Here is a 25154-nt window from a genome sequence, read left to right on the forward strand (position 1 = left end):
ACACATGTTACATTGTCCTCTAGGCCAGGGCATCCAGAGATTAAGTATAAGGAGTCCAGTAAACACCTGGGGGTCTGCAGGGCACAGACTTGGTTGGAAAGGTCAAGGAGTAATTAGGGGTGCCGCCTTCAACACTCCCCTTAGTCAGAATTCCTATAAATAGGGCAGGCGGCCTTCCACACACTCCCCTTTTCTCAGAATGTCCTCCTAACAACTTTCCAGCCAAGTCTCGTGTGCTCCCCAACATAAAATAATTTCACAGATGTCCGCTTACTAAATACAAGCATAGCAGTGGTTTCCACTTTTCTCTTTCTTAGTCTAACCCAAAGATAGAAAAAAAGTTTTGTATATTACCCCTGGGAATTAAAAATATATATGTTGGAACTAGAAGTCAGATGTCATTGGACTTGTTATTGTTTACAGAAAGTTAATAATGATCCCATGATAGTGGACAGTTCATGCTTCCGATAACTGCCATGAACTGCCTTACCCACCAACCCCAGCGGTTTAGACCAGCAGAGCTTACCTGGCCAACCCACAGGTTTAGCATGAGCTCCTCACTCAAGAGCTGATGGTAATTGCTGAACCAATCATGTTCTCTCTCTCTCTGGAATTTAAATGGAAGAGACAGCGTTCTCAGTTCCCAGAGAAACAGAACAGAGTGGAAGGACACACAGAGAAGGCAGCACGCAGAGGCCAAAGGCAGAGCAGCTCCGAACTAGAACCTGAAGAGACGTTATTGGAAGTTCCAGCTGCTCAAAGGTTAACAAGTGATCTCAATGGGTAGAAGGACTTTGAATTTAGAAGCAAGTCCATTTCTCCCACCCGTGTTCCTAAAAGGTCTGGCTGCAGTCAGTTATTTCTATGTGAATTCATACCATCAATCCCAATTATTTTAGATAATCTGAGTGACTTATTAAACCAAATTCTCCCCACTCTGGAATAAAGGAATCTTCAAGGCTCCTGGGCCTGACAGACTTTAAAGGATTTAAGACAGTTAGAACAGTTCTTGAATGAATTTGTGTTTTACAACTGCACTTCTCCATCTGGACTCCTAAAATTCCCAGGTTAGGGCAGTGCTATCAAACTTTTTGAGGCAACCACAGTTAGAAATACATCTTACAGTGGAACTCAGTACACAATATATACATATATAGCACATCTGTGACATACCACACACACAAAAATGTCATGAGGTCATACCTCACTGTGAGCAAAAATGCCATGAGAAAATACTTCCTCTTACCATTTTCTCTATTCTGTTCTATTTTCTTTTTTAAAGGTGACACCCATTAAGCTGATTTCACAACCCCCTACCATCAGTTCAAAATACTGTGGTAGGGGGCACCCAAACACCCAGGATAACAATGATACATTTTCTTGGAGAGTCCATTTTAAGAGCTGAAGTTTTCAAATATTTCAACTAATTATAGAGTAGAATCACAAACCCATTCAGTTAAAGCACAGAACTTCAAAGATACTTTTCAGTTGCAGCTGGTCGCCTGGGGCTTCTATAGACCCTCCAAAAAAGAATGTCCTCCGCCCCTCTCCTAGGAGTACAAGAGCTGAGCATGGAAAGGATTCTGCCTTCATACCAGTGTTCTCATTCAGCAAGGCACATCTACGGGACGGTCACCTCTAATTCTTCATACCGACGAATCCAATCTTGGGGCTCAGCTTCCTGAGGGTCCCTTCTCTGTGCTCACGGGAAAGGCAATGGGCCGCGACCAGCAAGCGGTTGTCCGGCTAAGCAGGTCAACACTGCCCAACAGACTGGTGACAACAGGGGCATTCACAGGAGCAGCGGGGTATCTGCTTTTTTATTTTATTTTTTTTTAACCACCACCAAGGGCAACGAGTGTCCACTATGCGGGCAGTCTCCCTGGCTGGAAACCTGATCGCTTCATTTCGCAGGCCGTGCTTTCCCGTTCATTTCCCGTGACCAAGGCCTCCCGTGCTGGCGTCCCTTCCTGCATTCAGTATCCGTGCCACCCAACAGCGCTCCACCGCCACCAGGAAAAGGGCTGTCAGGGCGCCTTTTGTGGAAAATAGAGCAGCGTCTGGAGAGGTCAGCCCACACTAGGGCGCGAGCCCAGCGGATTAGATCCCTCTGGAAGGACGGTTCTCCTCCTCCTTCTCCTCCCCCTCCCTTTCCCCTCCTCCTCCTCCTTCTCTTTTTTTAATTGATTTCAGAGAGGAAGGGGGGGGGGGGAGAGAGAAACATCAATGAGAACCACCGATGGGCCGCCTCCTGCACGCCCCCTACTGGGGACCGAACCCGCAACCTGGGCATGTGCCCAGACTGGGACCTCCCGGGACCTGGGACCTCCCGGTCCATGGGATAATGCTCAGCCCACTGAGTTTGTCTACTCAATTAGCCACGCAAGTGTCGAAAATTAAAGATGTGTTGATCTGTGAGGTTTGCGGGGTCCGCATGTCGCAGAATAGAAATCAACCGATAAGGCGCAAACTTTTTGAATGAAATGCAAAACATTTTGAATTAACACATTTTATTCTTCCCACAGTCCTTCACTGCGGGTGTCTTTTATTTTACTTTATCGTTCCCATCACCAGCGGATTAGGTTTAATCACCAAATACTTTCTCAAATCCAGACTTCCTAACACCACCATAGTGAAGAGACTAAAAAAGGAAAACGCAGGAAACCCGGAGGCTAGCAGGTAACGACCTCGCGCCTCGCGTCTCGCACCTTTTAAGGGCTCAGTGGGAGCCAGTTCGCCGATCTCTCAGCGGCTCACCAATGACCGTGCCTTCCACAGCTAACCCCGCCCCTCGCCCTGCTCTTAACCAATCACTGAGAAGCCAGCTTCTTTCTCCACCCCCACCCCCCACCGAACCCCCACGCCAGGCGACATTCAAAGCCTTCAAACCCCGCTGGCTCGCACGAGCGCGGCGGCTGCCCGGTTTTATTTTTAGCTTCGTTCGAGCAGCCCCGCCCTGGGGCTGCCGCTCCGCCGCCCCCAATGGGAGACGGAGTTTCCGCCGCGTCGTCGCGCGGGCGGGCGGGAGTCGTCCAATCAGTGCTCTGGGCCAACTGGCGTAATTAAACATCGGCGGAAGACGGTGGGAGGGCCATGACGCAGCGAGTTTCCGTCGTGACTTTTCCCGAGGCTTCTGAGCGTCCCCTCTTTTCCCCTTTAAAGTAAAACGTCGCCCGCCCCACTTCCGTGCGTTTCGGGGGCGGGAGCGGCAGCCCTGCGGGGAGGGCGACGCTGACGCAGCCACGGCGGGGCGGGCGGCGGCGGCGGCGGTCACGTGGGCGTGTTTGGGGGCGGGGCCGCGCGGCGGTTCCGGGCGGTTGGGCGCGCGAGCGAGGAGCGGAGGCAGCCGCGCCCGCCCGCCCCGCCCCTGGATGCCGCTCTGCCCCGGCGCGGCCGCCGCCGATCGCAGCACAGGAGTCGCCGCCGCCGCGGTTCATGTGGTTGGCCTGGGGCTGAGGAGGCCGCCAAGATGCCGCAGTCCAAGTCCCGGAAGATCGCGATCCTGGGCTACCGGTCTGTGGGTGAGTGACGGCGCGGCCTCCAAGCGCCCGGCCCGGCCTCGCCTGGGCGCCGGGACTCGGCGGGCCCGGCCAAGTTTGGGGCCGGCGCGGCCATGTGGCGGCCGCGCGTTTCGTAACCAGCCGCCCGCCGCCGCCATATCCATTTTGAGCAGAGGCGGCGGTGAGGCCGGGCCCCGCGGGGCGGCCGGGCGCGCTGAGAACGAGTCGGGGAGGCCGCGGACGCCCGGGGAGTTGGGTTGGTCCGGGCCCCGGGTGGCGCCGGAGGGGTCGGCCGCTGCCCGAGCCGCCGCGGGCACCCGCGGGGGGAGAGAGCGCACCTGTCTCCCCGCCTCTTCGCGGCGCGCGGTCGTGATCGCCGCCAGCAGCCTTTCGGCCCCGAAGTGAAGCAAGTCCGTGGGGTCATAACAAAGGAAGCGGCGCCTCGGGCTTCACTGTCGGTGTGGAAGTTCACCTTCTAAAGAAAACGGGCCGTGTGGCTGCTGAGGGCGCGTTTCCTGCCGAAGAAACGCAGAGGCAGCCGGCGTCGGCAGCCCCGTGAGCCGCCCGCCCAGTGGGAGGGCGGGGGGGCGGTCAGTTCCTGGTCTCGGTGTCCTATTTTCTCCCGAGAAAATAAGGTCAGGCGCTGTGACCACGCTGCTGAAGTCATTCAAAAGTTTGTTGTTGTTCCCCCCAAGGGGTTGACATGTATTTGAAACTTGCTGGCAGTCGCCGCTTTGCCGAGCCGGGGTGATCTGTGACGGGGTGCGGGGCGGACAGGGGGCCAGAAAAAAAAAAAAAAGAGCGAGAAAGCAGAACCGTGGAAGTTCACCGTGTTTCTGGGCGAGGCCTTATTTATTGTCTCAGACAACCAGCAGCCTGGGGAATTGGATCTCTTCGTGTTGTTTTAGGAAGGAACTGCCTGAGGAAGATGCGCGCGTGAGCGTAGTGGGAGGAAGGAGGTGAGAGTGAGGGTTTGGGTCGCCGGTGGGTGCCGGGGAGGGGGCCGCTGCCTGCGGCTCCCGGGAAGGACTCCCCAACTCCGCTTTCTGTTCGGCTTCCTCCCCCCTTTTCCACCGCCCGTGCCCGGGTCTGTGCTCTTTGACCAAGATGGGCTCCAGCCTGCTTGCTCACCCTTTTGTCGTCGCTTCCTCGGTGCGAGGGGTCCGGAGGCTCCGAGTCATCGGGCACCCCTGGGGCGGGGCGGCGTCAAGTCGTAAGCATATGAGGGGGAAGCGGAGGTGACAGCCCTGACAGCTGCCGCCATGAAGGGCCATGCGTCCAAGTGAGGCCTGTGGGGTGGCCAACAGCCCACGCCCTGAGCGCCCATATGGCACCGGCACCGGCGTGCAGCCTTTACTGGCAGCCCGAGCCGCCCAGCCCTCGCTTATCTGCGCTGTTGCCTCCTCTGCGTTTGAAGAGTGGGCCTATGACATAGCCTGGCTCTTGCGTGAGCTCTGTCTAACACATGAGCAGGGCCCACTAATTGAAGCTAGCCCTCTCCAAGTAATCAGGTGACACGTGACATGTACCCGGGCTACCAGATTTCAACGCAAAAGATGCCCCAACGATCCGCACTTACTTACTTCCCCCTTGAGATTCTTGAGATGATTCTGGGCTTCAGTAAGCAAGGCTACTGTTCTATCACTTTTGCTAAAAAAAAAAGTTGCTTATGTTCCATTGAAATCCTTCTGTTTCGTCTTCCTTCTAGTCATCCCCCCTTCTAGTCAACACCCAGAGGTGACAGGTCGCTTCACAGACACTTAGTGTGACTGCTGTTGGTTCAGCACTCTTCTAAGTAGCCTCCGGGGAGCACAGATTCAGTTCTGGTCCCTATTCCCTGTGCCCTCAATATAATGACCTCTTCCATTTTCTCCACGTTTACTTTCAGGGGTAGTGACGATTGAAGTAAAGGTTAAATTACTCCCAGGCTTTGTATTTGATTTTTGAGTTGTTGACCTTTGTTATGAATCAGGACACTTTGGGGTTTGTGGGGTCTTCTGTTTTGTTTTGCCAGCATCAGAAAGGAAGTAATTCCCTGATTCCCTGTACTGGCCACTCTTGGGAGAATGATTCAGTCTTCAGACTCCAGGAGTTTACTGTATGTCTGCTTGCAGATGGTGCTGTGCTAGAGGAGTTGGATTATTGTGTTTCTAGATTGTGTTATTTTGTATTGTTAAGCTGTTGTGTCATTTTGATGAGGTAGAGTGGTAGAAAAAGGCACGACTAGAAACCATACTTTTCTCAGAATGTTCTCTCGATTAAACATCTTATGCCATTTTGACGAGTGAGTTTTAACCATGCCACAGACTTTATTTTAAAATTTTGCCTTCAGATAAAACTACTAAATGTTACCATTTTTTAAACACTGATGAAACTATCAGTAAGGAAAAGACAACTCTCAAATAATTTATACTTCTCATTTTTCCCCTGAAGTGCTTTTCCTGTTGTTTACAGTGTTAAGCGGTTAAGGCCACGTCACCTGTAACGCAGGCTGGCGCTCAGGGAGTGCTTGGTATCAATTGTTCAGTGGTGGACAGTGTCCCAGCTCCCTTACACCCATTGTTTCTGATACAAACAAGTAGTCCCATAGTAGGAGGTAGCTCGACTTAATCAAGTTAAAGTTGTAGTGTCAGTAACTATCTTCAAATAAAATCTGGCGCATCTTTCACTGGAATTTTCTAGAGAGGCTTTGGTAATCTAGTTTACCATCAGAGCATACTAGTAATCCAAAAGTTTGTTTCCCATATGTAAGCCTCTGAGGTTAATGAAAGAGGGGATCACAGGAATGTGAACAATCATGAGAGAAAATGAAACCACTCTGTTTTATAAAAGGCAGTTTAGCAAAAAGTAACTCCAAATATGACCTTCTCAAATGTTTTAGGTAGTAGGAAAGATGCTTCCTTTGATTTGTATACTTCACAAAAAAAGATAGCATCAGATTTGTTCCAAATAGAATACAAGCCAATTGTGTTCTCGTTTACTGTCTATTTTTAAATCATCCTTTTTGGACACATTTCACTGAAATATTTTAAGGTAAAACATGTATAAAATCTGTTAGCATGTGAAATTGTATGTGCAAGCGCTTAATAACATTTTGAGGTTGTGTATGGGGTGGGAGGTGGTAGTCCTGCTGTGGTCACCTTGTGTTGAAGCTTGAAGTTCTTTTTATAATTTTTTTTTAAATCCTCACCCGAGGATATTTTTCCATTGATTTTAGAGAGGGGAAGAAATGTTGATGTGAGAGAAACACATCGATTGTTTGCAGCCTGCACGTGCCCAGAGCCTGCAACCAGGGTATGTGCCCTTGACTGGAATTGAACCCAGGACCCTTCGGTCCGCAGGCCCGACGCTCTGTCCACTGAGTCAAACCAGCTAGGGCTATACTTTTTATATATTATTGATTTCAAAGAGGGAGAAAGAGATAGAGACATCAATGATGAGAAAGTACATTGATCGGCTGCCTCCTTCATGCCCCCTACCGGGGAGCGAGCCCACAATCCGGGTAGGTTGCCCTGACCGGGAATTTAACATGATTCATAGGTCAGCACTCAACCACTGAGCCTCGCTGGTGTTAACTTTTTTTAATCGTTCATTGTTCTGTACAAGAGAATAACCAGAGTTTGCATTTGTGGTGATCACTTTCAGTGCTGAATGTTACTACATGTCCATGTAGAATATACTCATCCATACTTACCCTCATCACTCCAGAAAGAAACTGTCTTCCCTTCCCCTCAGCCCCTGGCATCCACTAATCTACTTTCTGTTTCTATGAATTTACCTTTTTATTACCAAATAATATTCCATTGTTTGGATATAACACATTTTATTTCTACATTCGTCAACTGATGAACATGTAAGTTGTTTCTACATTTTGGCTATTATGAATAATGCTGTTATGAACATTCCTGTACAAATTTTTGTGTTAATTGTATGAAGTGTATGTTTTCATTTATCTTGGGTATATTTGTGGGAGTGGAATTGCTGGGACATAGAGTAACTTTATGTTTAACATTTAGAGGAACTGTCAAATTGTTTTCCAAAGCAGCTGTACCATTTTTATATTCCCATCAGCAACTGACATTGCTTTCAGTTTCTCCACATCCTCACCAGTCACCAACACTTGTTATTGTCTGTCTGTTTTATTCTAGCCATCTTTATGGGGACAGTGGTATCATACATGATTTGCAAATAATTTTCATTCTGTGGGTGGAAACTTTTTGCTTCCTTTGAAGCTTTATCCAGGGCCGTGTGGACTTAATACTGTGTTTTCTCCTCAGTGTTTTATATTTTAGCTCTTACATTTAAGTTTATGATGTATTCAGAGTTAATTTTTGCATATGATAGGAAATAGAGGTACAACTTCATTCTTTTACATGTGGGCATCAAGTTGTCCCAACCTTTTTTTCAGCCCCCCCCCCCTTTTTTTAAAGACTATTCTTCCCTCTATGAATTGTCTTGACATCCTTGTCAAAAACTGAGTGACCAGAAATGTGAGGGAAAATTTATTTCTGGACTCTATTCCTATGATCTATATGTATGACCATATGACAGTATCACACTGTCTTGATGACTGTGGTTTTGTAGTAAGTTTCAAAATAGGGATGAGTGAGTCTTCTGACTTTATTCTTTTTCAAGATTGTTTTGGGTCTTCTGAGTCCCTTGCATTTCTATCAGTTTCTACAAAAAAAAAAAAGCAACTGGGTTTTGATAGGGTGTTTGAAGGGAGTCCAGCCTGCACAGCTACATAGTTGGGAAAGGGGGGTGTATTTAATAGCTTTCTCAGATAATTGTGGATATTTTTTGATACCCACCGAAACTTCACAGGTGGTAGTTTCTTAAAGGTTAGTTGTAGTGTGCAATATGAAGTCATATGGATGAAGTTTCTGCCTTGTTACATTGGACTCTATTGGGTTGTTTTGCACTTTGAATGGGTCTTCTTCCCATGCCTGATTTTGTTACATCATACATTGGTTATTTGGAAAATATTGGTCTACTGTTTTGTAGATCCTTCTACATTTTGATACATTTCAATATGTAAATACTTTTAAAAGTCACATTTAATATCATCACCAGTTTCAGAAAAATCTGGATACTGGGAAGCTGTTAAGCTCACCTTGAATGATGCAAGTTTTCCAACCTAATTTCCTCTTGAAAGTTCGAATTTAATTGTTGGAAAAGTGCTAGCAGTTTTTCTTGGAGTGACAGTCTCATTTCTTTCTGTCAAGTATGACTCCCTCCACGTTCTGTGTGGAATAGGGTTCGGTATCTGAAAGAGGAGCCGCACAACAAATGAGAGAAAAAGACAGGAGATAATTTTGCAATATTGGGGGACCAGGCGGGCAAGTCCTGAAGGACTTCCACCTAAGCTCAGGCCGCTCCGATCTTTTATTGAGGTCGGGGTAGCCTTAGGGTAAGGAGGTCTGTCTGGGGTAGCCCGAAGGTAAGGTGGTTTGTCTGGGGTAGCCCTAGGGTAAGGAGGTTTCAATGACACACAGATTAGGTCATGACATCACCCTTAGGCAATTTACATGATTAAAGGTAGGGAGGTTGCTTCAGCTATCATTATCTAGATTAACTGGGTGGTGCACAGTTCTGACCTTTGCTAGAACTTCAAAGGTTACTAGCTTTTGGAGGGTCTCTGTTTAAACTCAGCTAGTGAAGACAATGAATGGTTTCCGGCACTTTCTTTTCAAGAAAATGTCTGCCAAATACCCACATTTGAAATAATGATTGTTTGTTGGTCAGTCTTGAAAGGAAAAATGGTGTTCCATGATTAAAGTGGCTATTTCAGATCACTTTGCAACCAATTGCCTCGTTTGGAGACAACCATCACACTTCAGTACATAGCAGGATGCTCCGTGCATATATCATGTTTTGTCATGCAGAATACTAAAAGGACATGCTCTAAGGGTCAAGATTTAATAAAAGTAATAATTTTACTGCTTCCTCAAGAACACTGTTAAGTGAAAATGGCTTCTTTTTTATTTTTTAATGTTGGTACATGGTAGTGAAGAATATGATGACTTTCTGCAGCTTGCTCCCACTGTCCTGATTTGTGCTGAGGGGTACCAAGCTAGTGGTATTACCCACCATTGGTTTTGCACCATTACTGCAAATATGAAAATAGTTAAAAAGGCAGATAATACCTTAGCATTTTTATGAAAATAGCTTTGACCTCATGAGTCCCTTGAAAAGGTCTCCAGGCTGCACTTTGAGAACCATTACACTGTGGTGTACAGAATCTTGCTAGACTGCTCACTGTTGTGCAGAGTCAAATCAAGACCAGCTGCATCCTAGCTGCTGTGGTGACTGCTGAGGAGCCTTCCCAGGAGTCCCTGCAGCATCCTGAGGCAGGGATGGGGCATGAGAGACAGGGTTGGAGGGGGCAGGAAGAACTTGGCCTGCCTGCATGGGACAGAAGGAAGCCGGGTGGCTCAAGCATAATGAGGTGGGAGTAGGAAATTAAGTTGGGAAGGTAGTCAGTAGCTGGATTTTGCAGGGCCTGGAAGGAATGGTAGGGAGTCATTCCTTCTGAGCAGCAAGCAGGGAGTTGCTAAAGCCTGAGGAGAGTGAGGGTATCTCAGTACCAGTTGACTGGGCCTCTGATTGTGGTGCAATTTGGGGTGTGTTGTTTTTTGACCTGGTAAGGGTGAGGCTCCCCCAAAATAATAAAAATCACCGAGGGTAGCAGCATACCCAAGACCTGTATACTAAATACTGAACTGACATGGTTCAAATACAGGTAACAGGGTGGAAGTAAAAACAGCCACTTTATCACAAATGAGAAACAGCCATCTCTACCTGTGATTATGAAGTTAAAATGTACACCACTTTCCCTAGTATAGGTCTACAATATTAGTGATTTTAATATTGTTCATGAGTAGGTTGTACTTAGTTATTGGGCTAAACCAAAACTGAACTTGGACATGATTGTACAAGTTAAAGCATTATGAAGTCTCTAGTGATCACACTTAAGAGAACCTTTATTCTTGTTTCTAGTTTATCCTGAAGTACCAAATTAAGTCTTAACAGTTGCTAGAGAAATCACTGTCTTAAACTGATAAACTTAGTATCTCAAAACATAGAGGTCCTGGAATACTACTTTATTTTATTTTTTGTGTGGAATGTTATCTTAGTATTTTCATATTTCTAAATGTATATTGTTGAGGATCCTTGTGTAGGGCTTTGTGGACAAGTGGAAGTAGGCAATTTAAGGATCTCAACAGTTCACTCCTACCTGTCCTTGGCTGGTGGTGTAACTGTAATATAATTGAGTTCCCTTACCTCCCCACCACCCTTCCCCCATTTCTCTTGTGCTTACTTACTTGAAGAAAGCCTGAGGTGGGGGTGGAATTTTGAAACAAATTGGTGTTTTAACAATATGTGTGGTCCTTCTTTTTGCAAGATTAAAAGTAACTGTGATGGCAGGGTAAATAATTTGTGAACATGGAAACAAAGAGACTGGCTTTTACAGTTAATATAGTTTTCTGAAATGGAAATGCTTTTGTATGTCTTAGATATAAATGCATCTGGCTGATCACTTGCTTTTCATCAAGTCTCAATCACATTTGGAATTTATTTTAAAGAGAATATTTTAAAATATAGGTTCTCTTTATTCTTGTTCATGACTTGTATGAGTTACTGAATAAAACATATGGCGAAATTTAACCATAGGTGAACATCCAGAAGGAGAGGATTTGGAATGACCTTGGCAAACTGGAGACACGCCCTGGCGTGAGTGGAAGTGGAACACACTATGGACTTTCTGGTCTGTCTGCCGGGAAGTGACTAGATGTGGATGGTGAATTTCTGACCTGGTTTGTGTGGCCTGGAGTACACCAGGGGCTAGGAGTGGCTGGCAACATCTCTGAGCTCCATACTGGAGGGCAGGAGGACCACAAAAATGCAAGCCCTGAAATTAAAGCCTTGTGTTTACGTTTCAGAAGAAACCTCCTGTGTGTGTACAGGCTGAGACCCGGTTTCCGTTTCTGAGCATTTTAGCTGGCCGTGCTCTCACTGTGCATTCTGAACCACTAGGAGCCTTCTCTGCAGTCTGGGTGGCATGTGTTGAAGAGCAGTGCCAGCTCAGAGTCATGGTTCTCCACTTGCCGTTCATGAGCTTCCCTGAGATGTGCATATTTCCAGGGGAAGAGTCAAGGGCTTTTATCATCCATCTTCTATCCAGAGGATTTCAGTCCCCAAAAGATTGAATTTCTAAAATGACTGTTTGAAGAGAACTGTGTGTGATTTAAGTGTCACATGTAATTCAAATAGGTGTTCATCACTGTACCAGGCCTGTGTACTTAGTCACAAAAGCTAGGGCCATCCTGATCTCTGCCTTCAAGGAGCTTCAGTCTAGTGAGGAACCACTGTAAACAGTTTCTACTAATGATATTGGCGGGTGTTTTAAAAGTACTTACTGAACTCTGTGAGGTAAGTACCATTATTATGCCTATTTTGCAGAGCAGGAAACTGAGCTGCAGAAAGGTTAAGTGATTTGGCCTAGGTCAGTTATTAGTGGCAGAGCTAGGATTTGAATTTAAGCAGTGGTTTCAGAGCCAACACTAAATAATAACACAATTACTATTTTAAAACATTTGGGATAAATGCTTAGAGAAATAATTCAAGGGAGAGCTAACATAACCATGGGTGGGGCGGAAGAATTGTCCCTAGCAAACTGTCATTAAAGCTGGAGTTGGTGGGGCAGAGGGTGGGGAGCATGGAGGCAAAAGAAGGGCAGGGCCTTCCAGTGGAAAGGAACAGCATGTGCAGACCTCCTGGCACTCAGGAGGAATAAAGAGAAGGCCGGTGTTGACTGGTGAATGAGGGGAAGAGTAAGATGTGAGTGGCAAGGAGGTCAGGAGGAACTAATCTGTATGCCAGCTGTCTACCAAGAACAGCCTTGTAGGCCCTGTTGGAAATGTTAGACTTCCTAGAAATGCGGAAAGTCACTGAAGGGTTGTAAGCACCATAAGGTGATTTGTCTATACCAGGCTTGGCAAACATTTTCTGTAAAAGGCCAGATGGAAAATTTATGTCAGGCTTTGTAGGCCACATGGCCTCTTTTGCAACTACTCCCTTCTAACTTTTGTAGCACACAGCATTACAGACAGTATATAAACAAGTAGACATGGCTGTGTGCCAATAAAACTTTATTTATGGACACTGACATCTGAATTTCATCTAATTTTTACATAGTATGACATATCATTGATTCTTTTCAGCTATTTAAAGATGTAAAAACCAGCCCTAGATGGTGGGTTCAGTGGTTAGAGTGTAAGCCCGTGCCAGAAGGTTGCGGGTTGGATTCCAGGTCAAGGGCACATACCTGGGTTACTGGTTCGCTCTCTGCCCCCATCAGGGTGTGTGCTGGAGGCAACCAGTCAATGTGTCTTGAGACATCAATGTGGTGGTTGTTTTTTTTTTCTCTCTCTCTCTCCTCTTCCCTCCCTACTTTCCACTCTCTGAAAAGCAATCAAAAAAATATCCTCAAATGAGGATTAACACAAGAAAAATAAAAGATGTAAAAACCATTCTTATTCGTAGCTCTTAGGCTGAGCAAATTTGGCCTCTGGTCTATAGTTTGCTTCTCCTGTTTTATATCCTCAAGGGGATCCCCCCACTGCTCTGTGTCGGGGATGAGGGTGGTCAGGAAGGGAAGTGGGAAGACAGCCACGTATTGAAGTTCACCATCAAGGTCTCACGGACAGCCCAGCAGTGTGGCTCAGTGTTTGAGCGTGGACCTATGAACCAGGGGGCCACTTTTCGATTTCTGGTCAGGGCATGTGCCCAGGTTGTGGGCTCAATCCCCAGTGTGGAGTGTACAAGAGGCAGCCAATCAATGATTCTCTCTCATTATTGATGTTCCTGTCTCTCCCTCTCCCCTCCTCTCGGAAATCAATAAAAAAATATATTTTTTAAAGATGACATGGACTAGTGGAGTGCTGGTGAGATGAAGAGGAGACAGATTTGAGATGCTCTTGAATATGTTAAAGATTGTTAATTAGAGGAAGAATCAAACTTTGATGTGTGCAACGTTGAGGATAACATTTGGTGGTTAGCACGAGTGCCTGAGTGGGTAATGGTGCCATTGGCTAAAATGAGAAATGGTAGAAAAGGGCCAGAATTTGTGATGGTCTACCCACCAGTCCACACATTTGCCTTGTCATTTCGATGGTCTAGAGCAGTGATGGCGAACCTATGACACGCCTGTCAGAGGTGACACGCGAACTCATTTTTTTTATTTTTCTTTGTTAAATGGCATTTAAATATATAAAATAAATATCAAAAATATAAATCTTTGTTTTACTATGGTTGCAAATATCAAAAAAATTTCTATATGTGACACGGCACCAGAGTTAAGTTAGGGTTTTTCAAAATGCTGACACACCGAGCTCAAAAGGTTCGCCATTACTGGTCTAGAGCCATAGTCGGCAAACTGCATCTGGCGAGCCACATGTGGCTCTTTGGCCCCTTGAGTGTGGCTCTTCCTAAGCCTTAGGAGTATCCTAATTAAGTTAATAACAATGTACCTACCTATATAGTTTAAGTTTAAAAAATTTGGCTCTCAAAAGAAACTTCAGTCGTTGTACTATTAATATTTGGCTCTGTTGACTAATGAGTTTGCCGACCACTGGTCTAGAGACAGGTGGCTGCTCCTGCAACTGTGGTTCTGGGGTGTGCTGCTCCCGGGTCCTCATGTTGCCTGAGGATCTGCCCCAACATACCTTCATTCTGCAGGGTTGTTGCCTTGGCAGCAAAGGAGGTTGCAAAACCTACTTGGCCGCACACTGCTCACTGTGCCCAAGAGGGTGCTGAGGATTCCTGACTGACTACAGGATGTTTCCATTTTCCTGCTGGGAGAAGGGGAAGTTGGGCTCCATGTCTAAACCTTTTCATTTTCCATAACTGCTACCAAAAGGTGTGAATATATCCAATGAAATAAGTTGTTTTCTTACTCTGACCATGTTTCTGAATGAGCATTATCCTAAAAAACTGGACAAAATGAACACATCTTCTATTTCTTAGACCTCTGTGGGAGTCTTTCTCGTAGACAGCTGTGTTAATACAAGTAGGATGTTCCTATTCCTTCAACTATGGTATTGAGCAGCATTGCAAGTTTTCTAGTAGTCACATTAAACAAAAAGGTAAAAAAAATTAATATACTTTAGCCCAATATGTCCAAAATATTATTTCAATATGTAATGATATTTTTACATTTTTTATGCTAAGTTTTCAAGTCTTCTATACATTTTAGGCTATGACCCATCTCAGTTAGGACTGGCCCCCTTTCAAGTGTTCACTGTCCACCTGTGGTTGGTGGCTGCTTGCTGGTGGACAGCACAGGTACAGTGAGGAATGCCGGGGCTGTTAGTAAATGGGCTTAGTGCAGATTTGAAAGAACTCTTGAAATAATCTTTATAACTATTCGTGCTGATGTTGAATACGCTTTATTTTATCACTTGATTGTCCTAATTTTTTGTCATTACTAGTTTTGATCAGTCTTAAACTTCGTGCTCTTGAATATGCTAAAGATTGTGTTAAAATTTGAGGATTCATCTCTTATTTGCTTTTTTCAGCTCTTTCCCACCCTGACCCCCAACCTTCTTCCCAGTTGCCCACAAATCTAGCAAAATTCATTCTTTATTGTTGCCAAATATTTAATTTCCTGCAGTTTACCAGGTCTCTTCCCTCCCTTGCCTTCCAAATCAGCTTCATCTCCAACTCTTCCTATAGAAATGAGTATCCTATTTTTTTAAGTTCTTTAATATGTTTTTATTGACTTCAGAGAGAGGGGAAGGGAGAAGATAGATAGAAACATCCATAAGAAAGAAAACACCCCCTACTGGGGATTGAGCCTGGAAACTGGGGCATGTGCCCTGACTGGTAATCGAACCCTTGATCTCCTGGTTCATGGGTTAAGGCTCAACTGCTCAGCCACAGTGGCGCCCAGCATGAGTATCCTATTTAATCATCTTTGGGCAGTTTCATGGCCTTTTCTGGCAGCATTTTTTTTCCTTTTATTTATTTATTTATCCTCACCCAAGGATATTTTTCCATTGGTTTTTAGAGAGAGGGAAAGACAGAGAGAAATATCAGTGTGAGAGAAACACATTGATTGATTGCCTCCTGCACGAGCCCTGACCAGGGCCCGGGCCGGGGAGAAGCCTGCAGCCCAGGTATGTGCCCTTGAACAGAATCAAACCTGGGACCCTGTTGGCTATCCAGTGAGCCAAACTGGCTAGGGCACTTCTTTCCTTTTAGTATAATAACCTTGACAGTTAATACATTTTTTTATTTCTCTAACTCATATCTATTTTCATGTTATAAACTTACCTCTTGTGTTCTCAGGGGGATATATCTGGAAGCATAGTGCTTGGTGGTAATAGTAAGCACCCAGTGAGTATTTGAGTAATAATTTTATGAACCAGTTTTACTTGGTTACTAGTAGTCTTTGTCTTGTCTTTGTCATAATAATTGCACCTTGGTTTTGTGTGGGGGGTTTTTTCCCTCCTAGCATCTATTTTTAAAAATTGGGAAGGGGGTGTGAGAAAGAATAAGATGATGTCAACTGTGCTTCACTCATAGGCACAAGTGAGATAATTCATGCAAAACTGTTTTTGTAAACTCTTAAAACAAAGTCTCGCTTGTAGGTTGTGGTGAACTATTAAATTTGAATTCCCTGTTTCACGTGCCCTCATCTGACCCTGCATGTGGTGGGGATTCGAGGTGGGTCTGTATATTAGAAGCCTGGGGCACCGTTGGAAAACACACAGCAACGCCTCCGCACCTCCTTGTAAATCAGAGTGCTGAGATGAGTGTATTTTTTGAAAGGCTTCCTTGGTGACTGATGTATATACATGTGTGTACATACACCCACCCCTTATGGAAGCTGCAACCCTGATGCTGCAGTCAGCACTACACATTATTACTGAAATGGATGCAGCACTTGGCAAGCATGTAATCGTCATGGCTGTCATGTACGGGACACATTGGTAAACCTTCGTGCGGCTCTGGCTCTTTATCAGTGATGATACATTCAGGGAGCAGTCCACTTAGAACCAGGTGATTCTGTAGTCTCTCTGCTGTTTGCAAACCTGGTCCATTTATTGGTGTCTGTTCTGTGGTGGCTCCCAGAGAAGCACCTTCCTGCACTGGTGCCAGCCCTGTGGCACTCCTGGACTGCAGCATGCTGCAGGCTCATGCCAATGCCAGGTTGTGCTCGATACAAGCCAGCAGCTTCTGCTGTTGTGTTGTCTGGAGCCTCCAGAGACATGCGGGAGGGCCTGGGGAGAGGACACTGGGAAGGAAGAAGGTGCAGCTGGCCCTCCTGAGTCTAGCCCTGGCCACTATCAGCCAGGGCCGCTGGGAGTGACTAGACACCAGCAGAGGACCCAGTGGAGCGCAGCCTTAACTAGACTCCTAAACAGATGAAGGGGATGTTGGTCTCAGCTTCAGCCACTGAGTGTGGGGCAGTTTGTTACACAGCAGTGGAGAAATTGACACTAGTTTTCTACTTAGGGAATGGGCTATATTTTTATATTTATTGGTTTTTGTATGTTGCTGCTGAAGTAGTTGTTAGTATATGTCATTTTGTTATATTTCAGATTACTAGGTATAATCATTAACATGCATTTTTCTCCTAAGCAGCTTATATTTGTCTTAGGAGCATTACTAATAATGTTTATTGAGGACTTATTACATACTAGATATTCTACATGTATTTTCATTTAATTTTCACAGCCACCTATAAAGTAGATGCTATTATTATCTCCATCTTCCAAATGAGGAAACAAACTCAGGAAAACTGCCTGCACTCACATAGCTAATCATCACTGTCCTAGTCTGCTTAGTAAAAAAATGATAAATGTCTTGTTTTTCTTTTTTATACTTTTTTGTTGAGGTATAATTTACATGTAGTAGAGCTTGAATTTTCACATGAATGCCTTTCTTCCTGTTAAGATGACTGCGTTCCCTCTGTTGAGAATGCCTCTAGCTGGCATTCAGGTGTACTGCACTGACATCCTTTTCAGAATCACGCATGGAATAGGAACAGTCAGTGTTTACAGACTCAAGATAAACTGTGTTGATCATGATTTGGAGGAAGCTTTATCGACTTTAGAATGCAGTACTGGAATTTAATAGCCATTTGCTGAACACATTATAAGTTGTATTCTAATTTTAATTGTGTACTCTCATCAACCCCTGCCCCCCAAAGCTGCCATCAGCAGGTGAGGTGTTTTAGAATAAATGGAGTCTTAGAAATGGGGGAAAAAAATGATTATTGCGTGGTGAATACTTTTGGCCCTGTGAAGTTTACCAGAATTCTTTTCTTTTAAATATATTTTATTGATATATTTTTACAGAGAGGAAGGGAGAGGGAAAGGGATAGCGAGTTAGAAACATCGATGAGAGAGAAACATCGATTCAGCTGCCTCCCGCACGCCTCCTACTGGGGATGTGCCCACAACCCAGGTACATGCCCTTGACCAGAATCGAACCCAGGACCCTTGAGTCTGCAGGCCGACGCTCTATCCACTGAGCCAAACCAGCCAGGGCCAGAATGGATATCGGTCTATATTTTATGTAAAATAGTAGGAACTTACTACAAAAGATGTTACCCAAGTTTTTTAAACATTTCTTTAGAATGTTTGTGAAAGAACTTTTTCAAATGCATTAGATTCTGTTTAGTCTCTTTTCATAAATTTTTAAAAATAGAAGTGATGCCTTCAATAATGTCTTTGGAAATGCTTAACTCTTTTGTTAAAGTCTTTGACAGACCTTTAGAAAATCAGTTTCACCTATTCCAATTACTTTGATGGGTGTTTTTTCTTACAATAGTTCTTCATGTAGTCGGGGACCTAGTATTGCCAGGTGCCTGTTTACGCTGACTTCCCCTGTCCTCCTATCTCGGTCCCTCGTATCATTTGGGTTTTTCATCAGCCTTCATCTGGCCCAGTCCAGGGTCCTCTCTGGGGAGCTTGCATGGTTCCTGGGAGGGAATCAGTGACTGTATCATGTTCCAGTTGCCACCCTTTCCCAAACACGAAAACGTGGCCCCAGTGGTCAGCAGCTTTCTTTAAGTTTCTGCATTGGCATCTTATGATGGTTACTCAAGTCCATTATGAGGGCATACCTGATGCCTATTTCTTTTACAAAGACCTAAGTTTCTTGAGGAATTTTATGTCTAGATTCTGTCAATTAAGAGTGGGTGTGGGGTCAGGTGTTATGATTAAAGCAGTGACGACTCCTATCAGAGAGGACGCCTATTTCTGTAAAATATAAATTTATCAGAGGAATGATGTTCATAAAAAGACATTAAATATTTCAGTTTTATTGTAATACTGATTAATATTATAATCAATTAGGTGCTTGGGTTACAAATTAATTTAACTCATGCTTCTTAAACAGTAAGGAAAGTTATTTACACACATAAGTGGAAGACTAGTGGTTGACTGAGTGGTTAGTCAATTCAAGAACAGAGGTTCTTGGCTTGGCTGGTATTGCTCAGTGGTTGAGCATTGGCCTATGAACCAGGAGATCATGGTTCGATTCCTGGTTAGAGCACATGCCCGGGTTGCAGGACAATGCTTTACCCACTGAGCAAAACTGGCTAGGACTCTCATCGATGTTCCAATCTCCCTCTCTCCCTTCCTCTCTGAAATCAATAAAAATATATTTAATAAGTAAATATTTTTTTTTAAAAAGAATAGAGGTTCTTCCATCTCTTTATTTAGCCATTCTTGACTTTGGCTTTAATAAGGTGTTGGCTGCACCCTGTACTAGTTTAGTCAGAACTACTGGAGTGAGACCCAGGCTGTAGTTTTTGGAATTTTCTAGGTGATAACAGAGTGCAGCTAAATTTGAGAACCGGCACTCTAAACTGGAGAACTTGGTTTGGAGATCAGCATCACTGGGGAGCTTGGTAGAAATGTAAAGTCCCACATCCTCTACTTACCTGACATTTTCTTTTTTTTTTCTTTTTTAATTAAATCTTTATTCAGATTATTACATTTGTTCCTCTTTTACCCCCCCATAACTCCCCTCCTCCCAGTTCCCGCCCCACCCTCTGCCCTCACTCCCCACCCACTGTCCTCATCCATAGGTGCACGATTTTTGTCCAGTCTCTTCCCACATCTCCCACACCCCTTTCCCCCCCAAGAATTGTCAGTCCACTCCCTTTCTATGCCCCTGATTCTATTATAATCACCAGTTCATTCTGTTCATCAGATTATTTATTCACTTGATTCTTAGATTCACTTGTTGATAGATGCATATTTGTTGTTCATAATTTGTATCTTTACCTTTTTCTTCTTCTTCCTCTTCTTAAAGGATACCTTTCAGCATTTCATATAATCCTGGTTTGGTGGTGATGAGCTCCTTTAGCTTTTCCTTATCTGTGAAGCTCTTTATCTGACCTTCAATTCTGAATGATAGCTTTGCTGGATAAAGTAATCTTGGTTGTAGGTTCTTGGTATTCATCACTTTGAATATTTCTTGCCACTCCCTTCTGGCCTGCAAAGTTTCTGTTAAGAAATCAGCTGACAGTCGTATGGGTACTCCCTTGTAGGTAACTGAGTTTCTTTCTCTTGCTGCTTTTAAGATTCTCTCTTTATCTTTTGCTCTTGGGATTTTAATTATGATGTGTCTTGGTGTGGTCCTCTTTGGATTCCTTTTGTTTGGGGTTCTCCGCGCTTCTTGGACCTGTAAGTCCATTTCTTTCACCAGGTGGGGGAAGTTTTCTGTCATTATTTCTTCAAATAGGTTTTCAATATCTTGCTCTCTCTCATCTTCTGGCACCCCTATAATTCTGATGTTGTTACGCTTGAAGCTGTCCCAGAGGCTCCTTACACTATCCTCGCATTTTTGGATTCTTTTTTCATTCCGCCCCTCCGGTTGGGTGTTTTTTGCTTCCTCGCATTTCAAATCATTGACTTGATTCTTGCGCTCCTCTGGTCTGCTGTCGGGAGTCTGTATAATATTCGTTATTTCAGTCCATGTATGCTTAATTTCTAGTTGGTTCCCCAACATAACATCGAGGGTCTCATTAGTTTTCTTGTAGATCTCATTAAGTTTATCGGTGGCTTCTAGACAGTTCTTGAGAGACCTTAAAAGTGTGGTTCTGAACTCTATATCTTCCATTGACAATTTTGTCCTGTTTCTTTGTCTCCGCATTTTGTTATGCTTCCTTGGTGCACCCCCTAGTGGTCTTTGTGCGCAGTCTTGTAGTTAAGCCTTGATTGTTGTAGCTAATACCAGGGAGGGTTTGACCTCCAGGCCAGCTGGCTGTGAGAATCAGCTGTGTCTGCAGTGAGAGAACTTCTGTCCTCTAGGGAGGTGCTAATCTAGCCTTTGCCTGAGGCTATCTGGCAAATGCCTCTGTGCAGGGCTTGGGCGGGGCGGGTCGCACAGGATCAACAGGGTGGGCCGGAGAGAGCAGTTATGGCATGGCGGCTCTCAGTCCTGTCCCCAGGGGCTCTGCCTCTCTGAGTCCCAGCACCCGCGGCAAAGCTCGGAGAGAAAGCTGCACTCGCTCTGACCGAAGCCAGACAGTCCCGCTTCTCCCGTTTGAGTCTGGGTCTCTAAAGACTCGCCCGTATCTGGAGCTCAGAGTCTGCGACTCCCTCCCGATTGAAAACAACAACTGCGCCCTCCGCCGCCAGCCCGCTCCGCGCACTCTGCACCTCAGTATTTGACTTCAGCACTGCGCCTCCTCTGAGTGTCCGTGTGCGTTTCTCTTTCCTCCTAGTTGTAGGACTTCCACTCAGCCAGCGTTCCTGTGGTTCTGGGTGATGTCCGTTCCGTCTTTTAGTTTCACTTTTGAAGTAGTTGTTCAAAGCAGCAAACTCCGGCGTTAACCTATGCCGCCATCTTGGTTCTCCCGCTGCTACTTTTTCTTACCTGACATTTTCCTTGAAGTCTTTTTAAACCAGGGTCTACACACTTTTCAGGTGTTATGGTCCCATTACTGCAAGCCACACAGGTCAAATGTGTCTCCATTGGGTGTGTTTAACTTGGGTTAGTAGACTGGAGCTTTAAGTGACTGAGATCGTTTCTGTAGGGTGCACCCATGTTCATGGTCAAGCGTGGACACCCAACAGCTGCAGCACCCAACAAGAGCTGTCTGTAGTGCAGAGAGCAGAGCGGGAACGAAAGTTGGTATACCACCTTGGACTTGAAAACTATTTAAATATTTCAGAGGCACTGTGAACAAAGCACATGGAAATGGGGTAAACCAATGGAGAAACCAAGAATGTGTTTGTAACTATTTCAGGAGGGAGGAGGGTTTAGAAGGAGACCAGGAGGGAATGGGATCTCGAGGACAGGGGGCTAGAGCAGCTTTTGTGGGAAGAAGAGCTGCACAGCACAACCCATTCAACAATTGTAGTTATTGCTCACATTGACTGATCTGGGAAGTAGAGGTGATCACAGCAGGTGACCTCTGAGGTTAGGCATTACCCCTTATTCATGGCTGTATTCTAGTACCTGGTCCATAACAAGTGTTACTTTAAGTGCTTATGATCTGAGCTGCTGGGAGGAGCTGGAGGATTTGGGAGCGCCCTGGAGGTTGGAGAAGTAGGGTGATCCGTTCAATTTGAACTTTTGCCAGAGGGCAGTGGTTCTTCAACTGTAGTGTGCAGCTGAATGGGTAGGGGATTAATATTCCCATCCTGTAGGTTTGGGTGGGACTCAAGAATTTGTAGTCTTTTACAAAGACCTAAGTTTCTTGAGGAATTTTATGTCACATTACCCTGTGATGCTGCTGGGAAACTTGGCTGTTGTCGGAGGAAAGGAAGCACAGAGAGGGTTCCTGAGGAGACCGGACGTGGTGGGGTGCAGGCAGGCACTGAAGCTTGAGAGAGGTCTCCAACCCACATAGTTGTAGGACTTGCCTGCAACTGAGTCCAATAGGCTCAAAGCAAGTGATTAAATCACACAATTTATTGGAAGGCCCAGGGAACGGAAATGGGAGGTTTCTGATGAAAGGCTCGTGGACAGTGATTGATCTTAGGGCCTCAACTGATAGGGAAGGAAATGGTGGGTATAATCATTTAGAGTAGTATATTTCTAACCTTTTTCACTGTAGCCTGTAGTAAGAAATACATTTTATTTTGCCCCCCAATCACGAATGTGAGTATAACTGATCTAAAGTTTCATAACACCTTTCTTATTTACATTCCACTCTGGTGTTCCTGTTTCTTTGAAAACAGTGATCGTAGCATAGTATGTGAATTTTGTGACCTGGTGGGAAAACATCACTTCCAGAGATGGTTGTGATTAGAGTCAGAAAGTGAGGACACTCGCAGAATGCTGCCCTGCTTACTGATCGGTGCCTGTAGATATCGGAGGTGGAGTCACCAGGTGGTCACCACGCAATGGTGTGCTCCTGGGGTGGGTCACTGAAGTGGCATGGAGACAATTTTTGGTGGCAAGACCAGTGAACTTTGAAGCTAAACTGTTAGGACAGACAGCTTGTGGACATCAAAGTTCTGTAAGGTGATGTGAAGAAGTTGAAGTGAAAGTGAAAGCAGTCCTTGGAATGGGTTGTGTCCCAGATATACCATGTGGGCCTCGCGGACCCTTCTGCCCAGTGACTTGATAGATTAGTTGCTAGATTGAAACCCTCTGCTCTCTGTTAAATCCTACGGTTCCAGGGAGTGTGGCTTTGAAGGGGAAGGAAGGTAATGTACAAGTAGTTGGGGTTTTTTAGGAGAATAAGCATGAAAACTAGTTCAGAATTCATCTGAAAACTATTAAAGTGTTTTGTGTAAACAGTACCTACTTTGCAATGATCATGAAGTATGAGATTTAGTTGACAACCTTGAAAATAGATCTTCTGTAATGAAAATATTGGGTGGAAAAACGTACTGTGCCATATTGTCATTGTGAAATATATGTGCAGTTTTTACCTGGTAAAAGTTTAGGTGAGACTTTAAAAAAAATTGTTTTTATGATTTTTAAAGTTAAGGTGGTTTTTAGTTTTGAGGAAGAGTATTAGAAAGTTAATGTGGGATACTGGGATATATTATTTTCAAATCTTGCATAATGTGTTACCAAATTGGAAGATTTGTCTCTGTGTTGATACACACATCCAGGTATGTGCTGCTTTTCAGTTTACTTCAGCTCACTCCTGTGTTGTTATCATATAGCATTTCTCCAAGAATTGGTCAGGAGTTTGAGGTTCTGCCCAGGTTATACAAACCTATGAGCCTCTGAGAGCCTGATTGGTGCTAAAACATCTTCAGGAAATAATTGGTATTTCCAGGATGTGAATTTGACAAGGACAAAGGCCCAAGTAGATGTAGGAGGTTATTATGATGAAAAATATAAAAGGTGATCAAGTAAATAATATAATTTGCTGTAGGTCAACAAGGCCTTTTGTAGCTGCAAGCAAATTGCATTGGAAAACTTGGCCAAAGGAGCCAATTTACTGCTCTAGAGGATGAGGACGTCCCTTAAAGCCAGAAATTACTAGAACCAGGACAGAAGATTATGAGCAGTGGGATTCATTTACTAAGATTAATTATCAGTTAGTGCTGACTTGAAGATTTCAACACTAGTTGCCTAATAATTCTGCTTTTAATGGAAACAGCAGAAAACAGCTGTCATGTCAGCAAATGTAGCCTTCCTGTCCCTTCTTAATTTAAATAATTAATGATCTTCCCATAAGGGAGAGCCCAGTGGAGGAGAGACCCAAGGGAGACTTAGCTTTTCTTCAGCCCCACTTCTGCTGGTGAATTAACGCCTTCTCCCAGGCCCGCCTGACTGAGAAATCCAGCTGCTCCCTGAGGACGGGTTTCCGACCTGGCTTCCCAGTCACTCAGGAGGAGTTCGCCGTCATTCTCCACTTGATTCAGGGTGGGTTACATTGTGTGCTTTTGCCAGAAGGATTGCTTATGTTTTCAAGTTAAATGGGCAAATACTCTGTGCCCTCTGTGATATAAATGAGGAACTCTTCTTTCGATATGAACCAATAAATGTATTTTTAAGATGTGGTCCACTTGTTAGCTGTAACTATTTATCTCATGCTGTCTTGTTCAGTGTATAGGATTTTCTTTCCAATTTGGTTATGGCTGCCTAAATTTCCTGTGCTAGCTCCTGAGGCTGTCCTCCCCTCCCCTCACCCCTGCAGGTGAGGTTTTTGAGACTCACCTGGTGCCAGGGCGGAGAGCTGTCTAATCCAGTGTTTCCTACTGGTTTTCCTCCACGTTGGGGGAGTTTATCACATACATCACACTTAACTCCTTTCTTTACTGGTTTTAGCCCAGTTCTGCTTCCAAAAAAAAGTTATAAAAATCTTTTTAATCCCTTTCTTTTCAGCTTTGTAACTCTTGACCACTTATCTTTAAGGGGAAAAAACCTTCTTTCTTCCTTCTCTTCTTTCCATTTGTAAGACCCCCCCCCCAAAAAAAACAAAAAATACAAACCCCCAGTGTCTGGAAGTATTCTTAAGAAGCCCTGAAGAAGGCTCTTTTCTTTCTCCCTAATTAAACATTTTGCTTCAAGCAATAGCATTCGATATAAATAAGAATATTCTTATTCTTTAAAATTTTTCAGTTTTGCTCACATAAAAGAGCGTTTTTTATTGTTATTTTCATTACATAAAAGCTGTTCTATATCTTGAGCTAAATGCTTCTTTATGAGCTAGCTTAT

General features: G+C 44.6%; 1 protein-coding gene and 1 long non-coding RNA gene across 5 annotated transcripts in view; one reads left to right on the forward strand and one right to left on the reverse strand.

Moving 5' to 3' along the window:
* Positions 1 to 2493: 2493 nt before the first annotated feature.
* On the reverse strand, positions 2494 to 5152 carry LOC132242603 (uncharacterized). Its single transcript, XR_009454680.1, has 2 exons — positions 4632 to 5152; positions 2494 to 4252 (listed from the first exon to the last, which is right to left on the reverse strand). It is a non-coding gene; the product is annotated as an uncharacterized LOC132242603 (long non-coding RNA).
* RHEB (Ras homolog, mTORC1 binding) overlaps positions 3143 to 25154 on the forward strand; it is a 46501-nt gene continuing 24489 nt past the window's right edge. Inside the window, exon 1 of one of the 4 annotated variants that reach the window (XM_059711439.1) lies at positions 3143 to 3521. In XM_059711439.1, coding sequence (XP_059567422.1) covers positions 3372 to 3521 — 150 coding nt within the window. In that variant the 5' untranslated portion in view covers positions 3143 to 3371. The remainder of the gene's footprint in view (positions 3522 to 25154) is intronic. The other 3 variants (XM_059711438.1, XM_059711436.1, XM_059711437.1) reach the window with 3 other exon arrangements.

The sequence above is a fragment of the Myotis daubentonii genome, chromosome 10 (assembly GCF_963259705.1).
Source record: "Myotis daubentonii chromosome 10, mMyoDau2.1, whole genome shotgun sequence".
NCBI classification, from domain to species: domain Eukaryota; kingdom Metazoa; phylum Chordata; class Mammalia; order Chiroptera; family Vespertilionidae; genus Myotis; species Myotis daubentonii.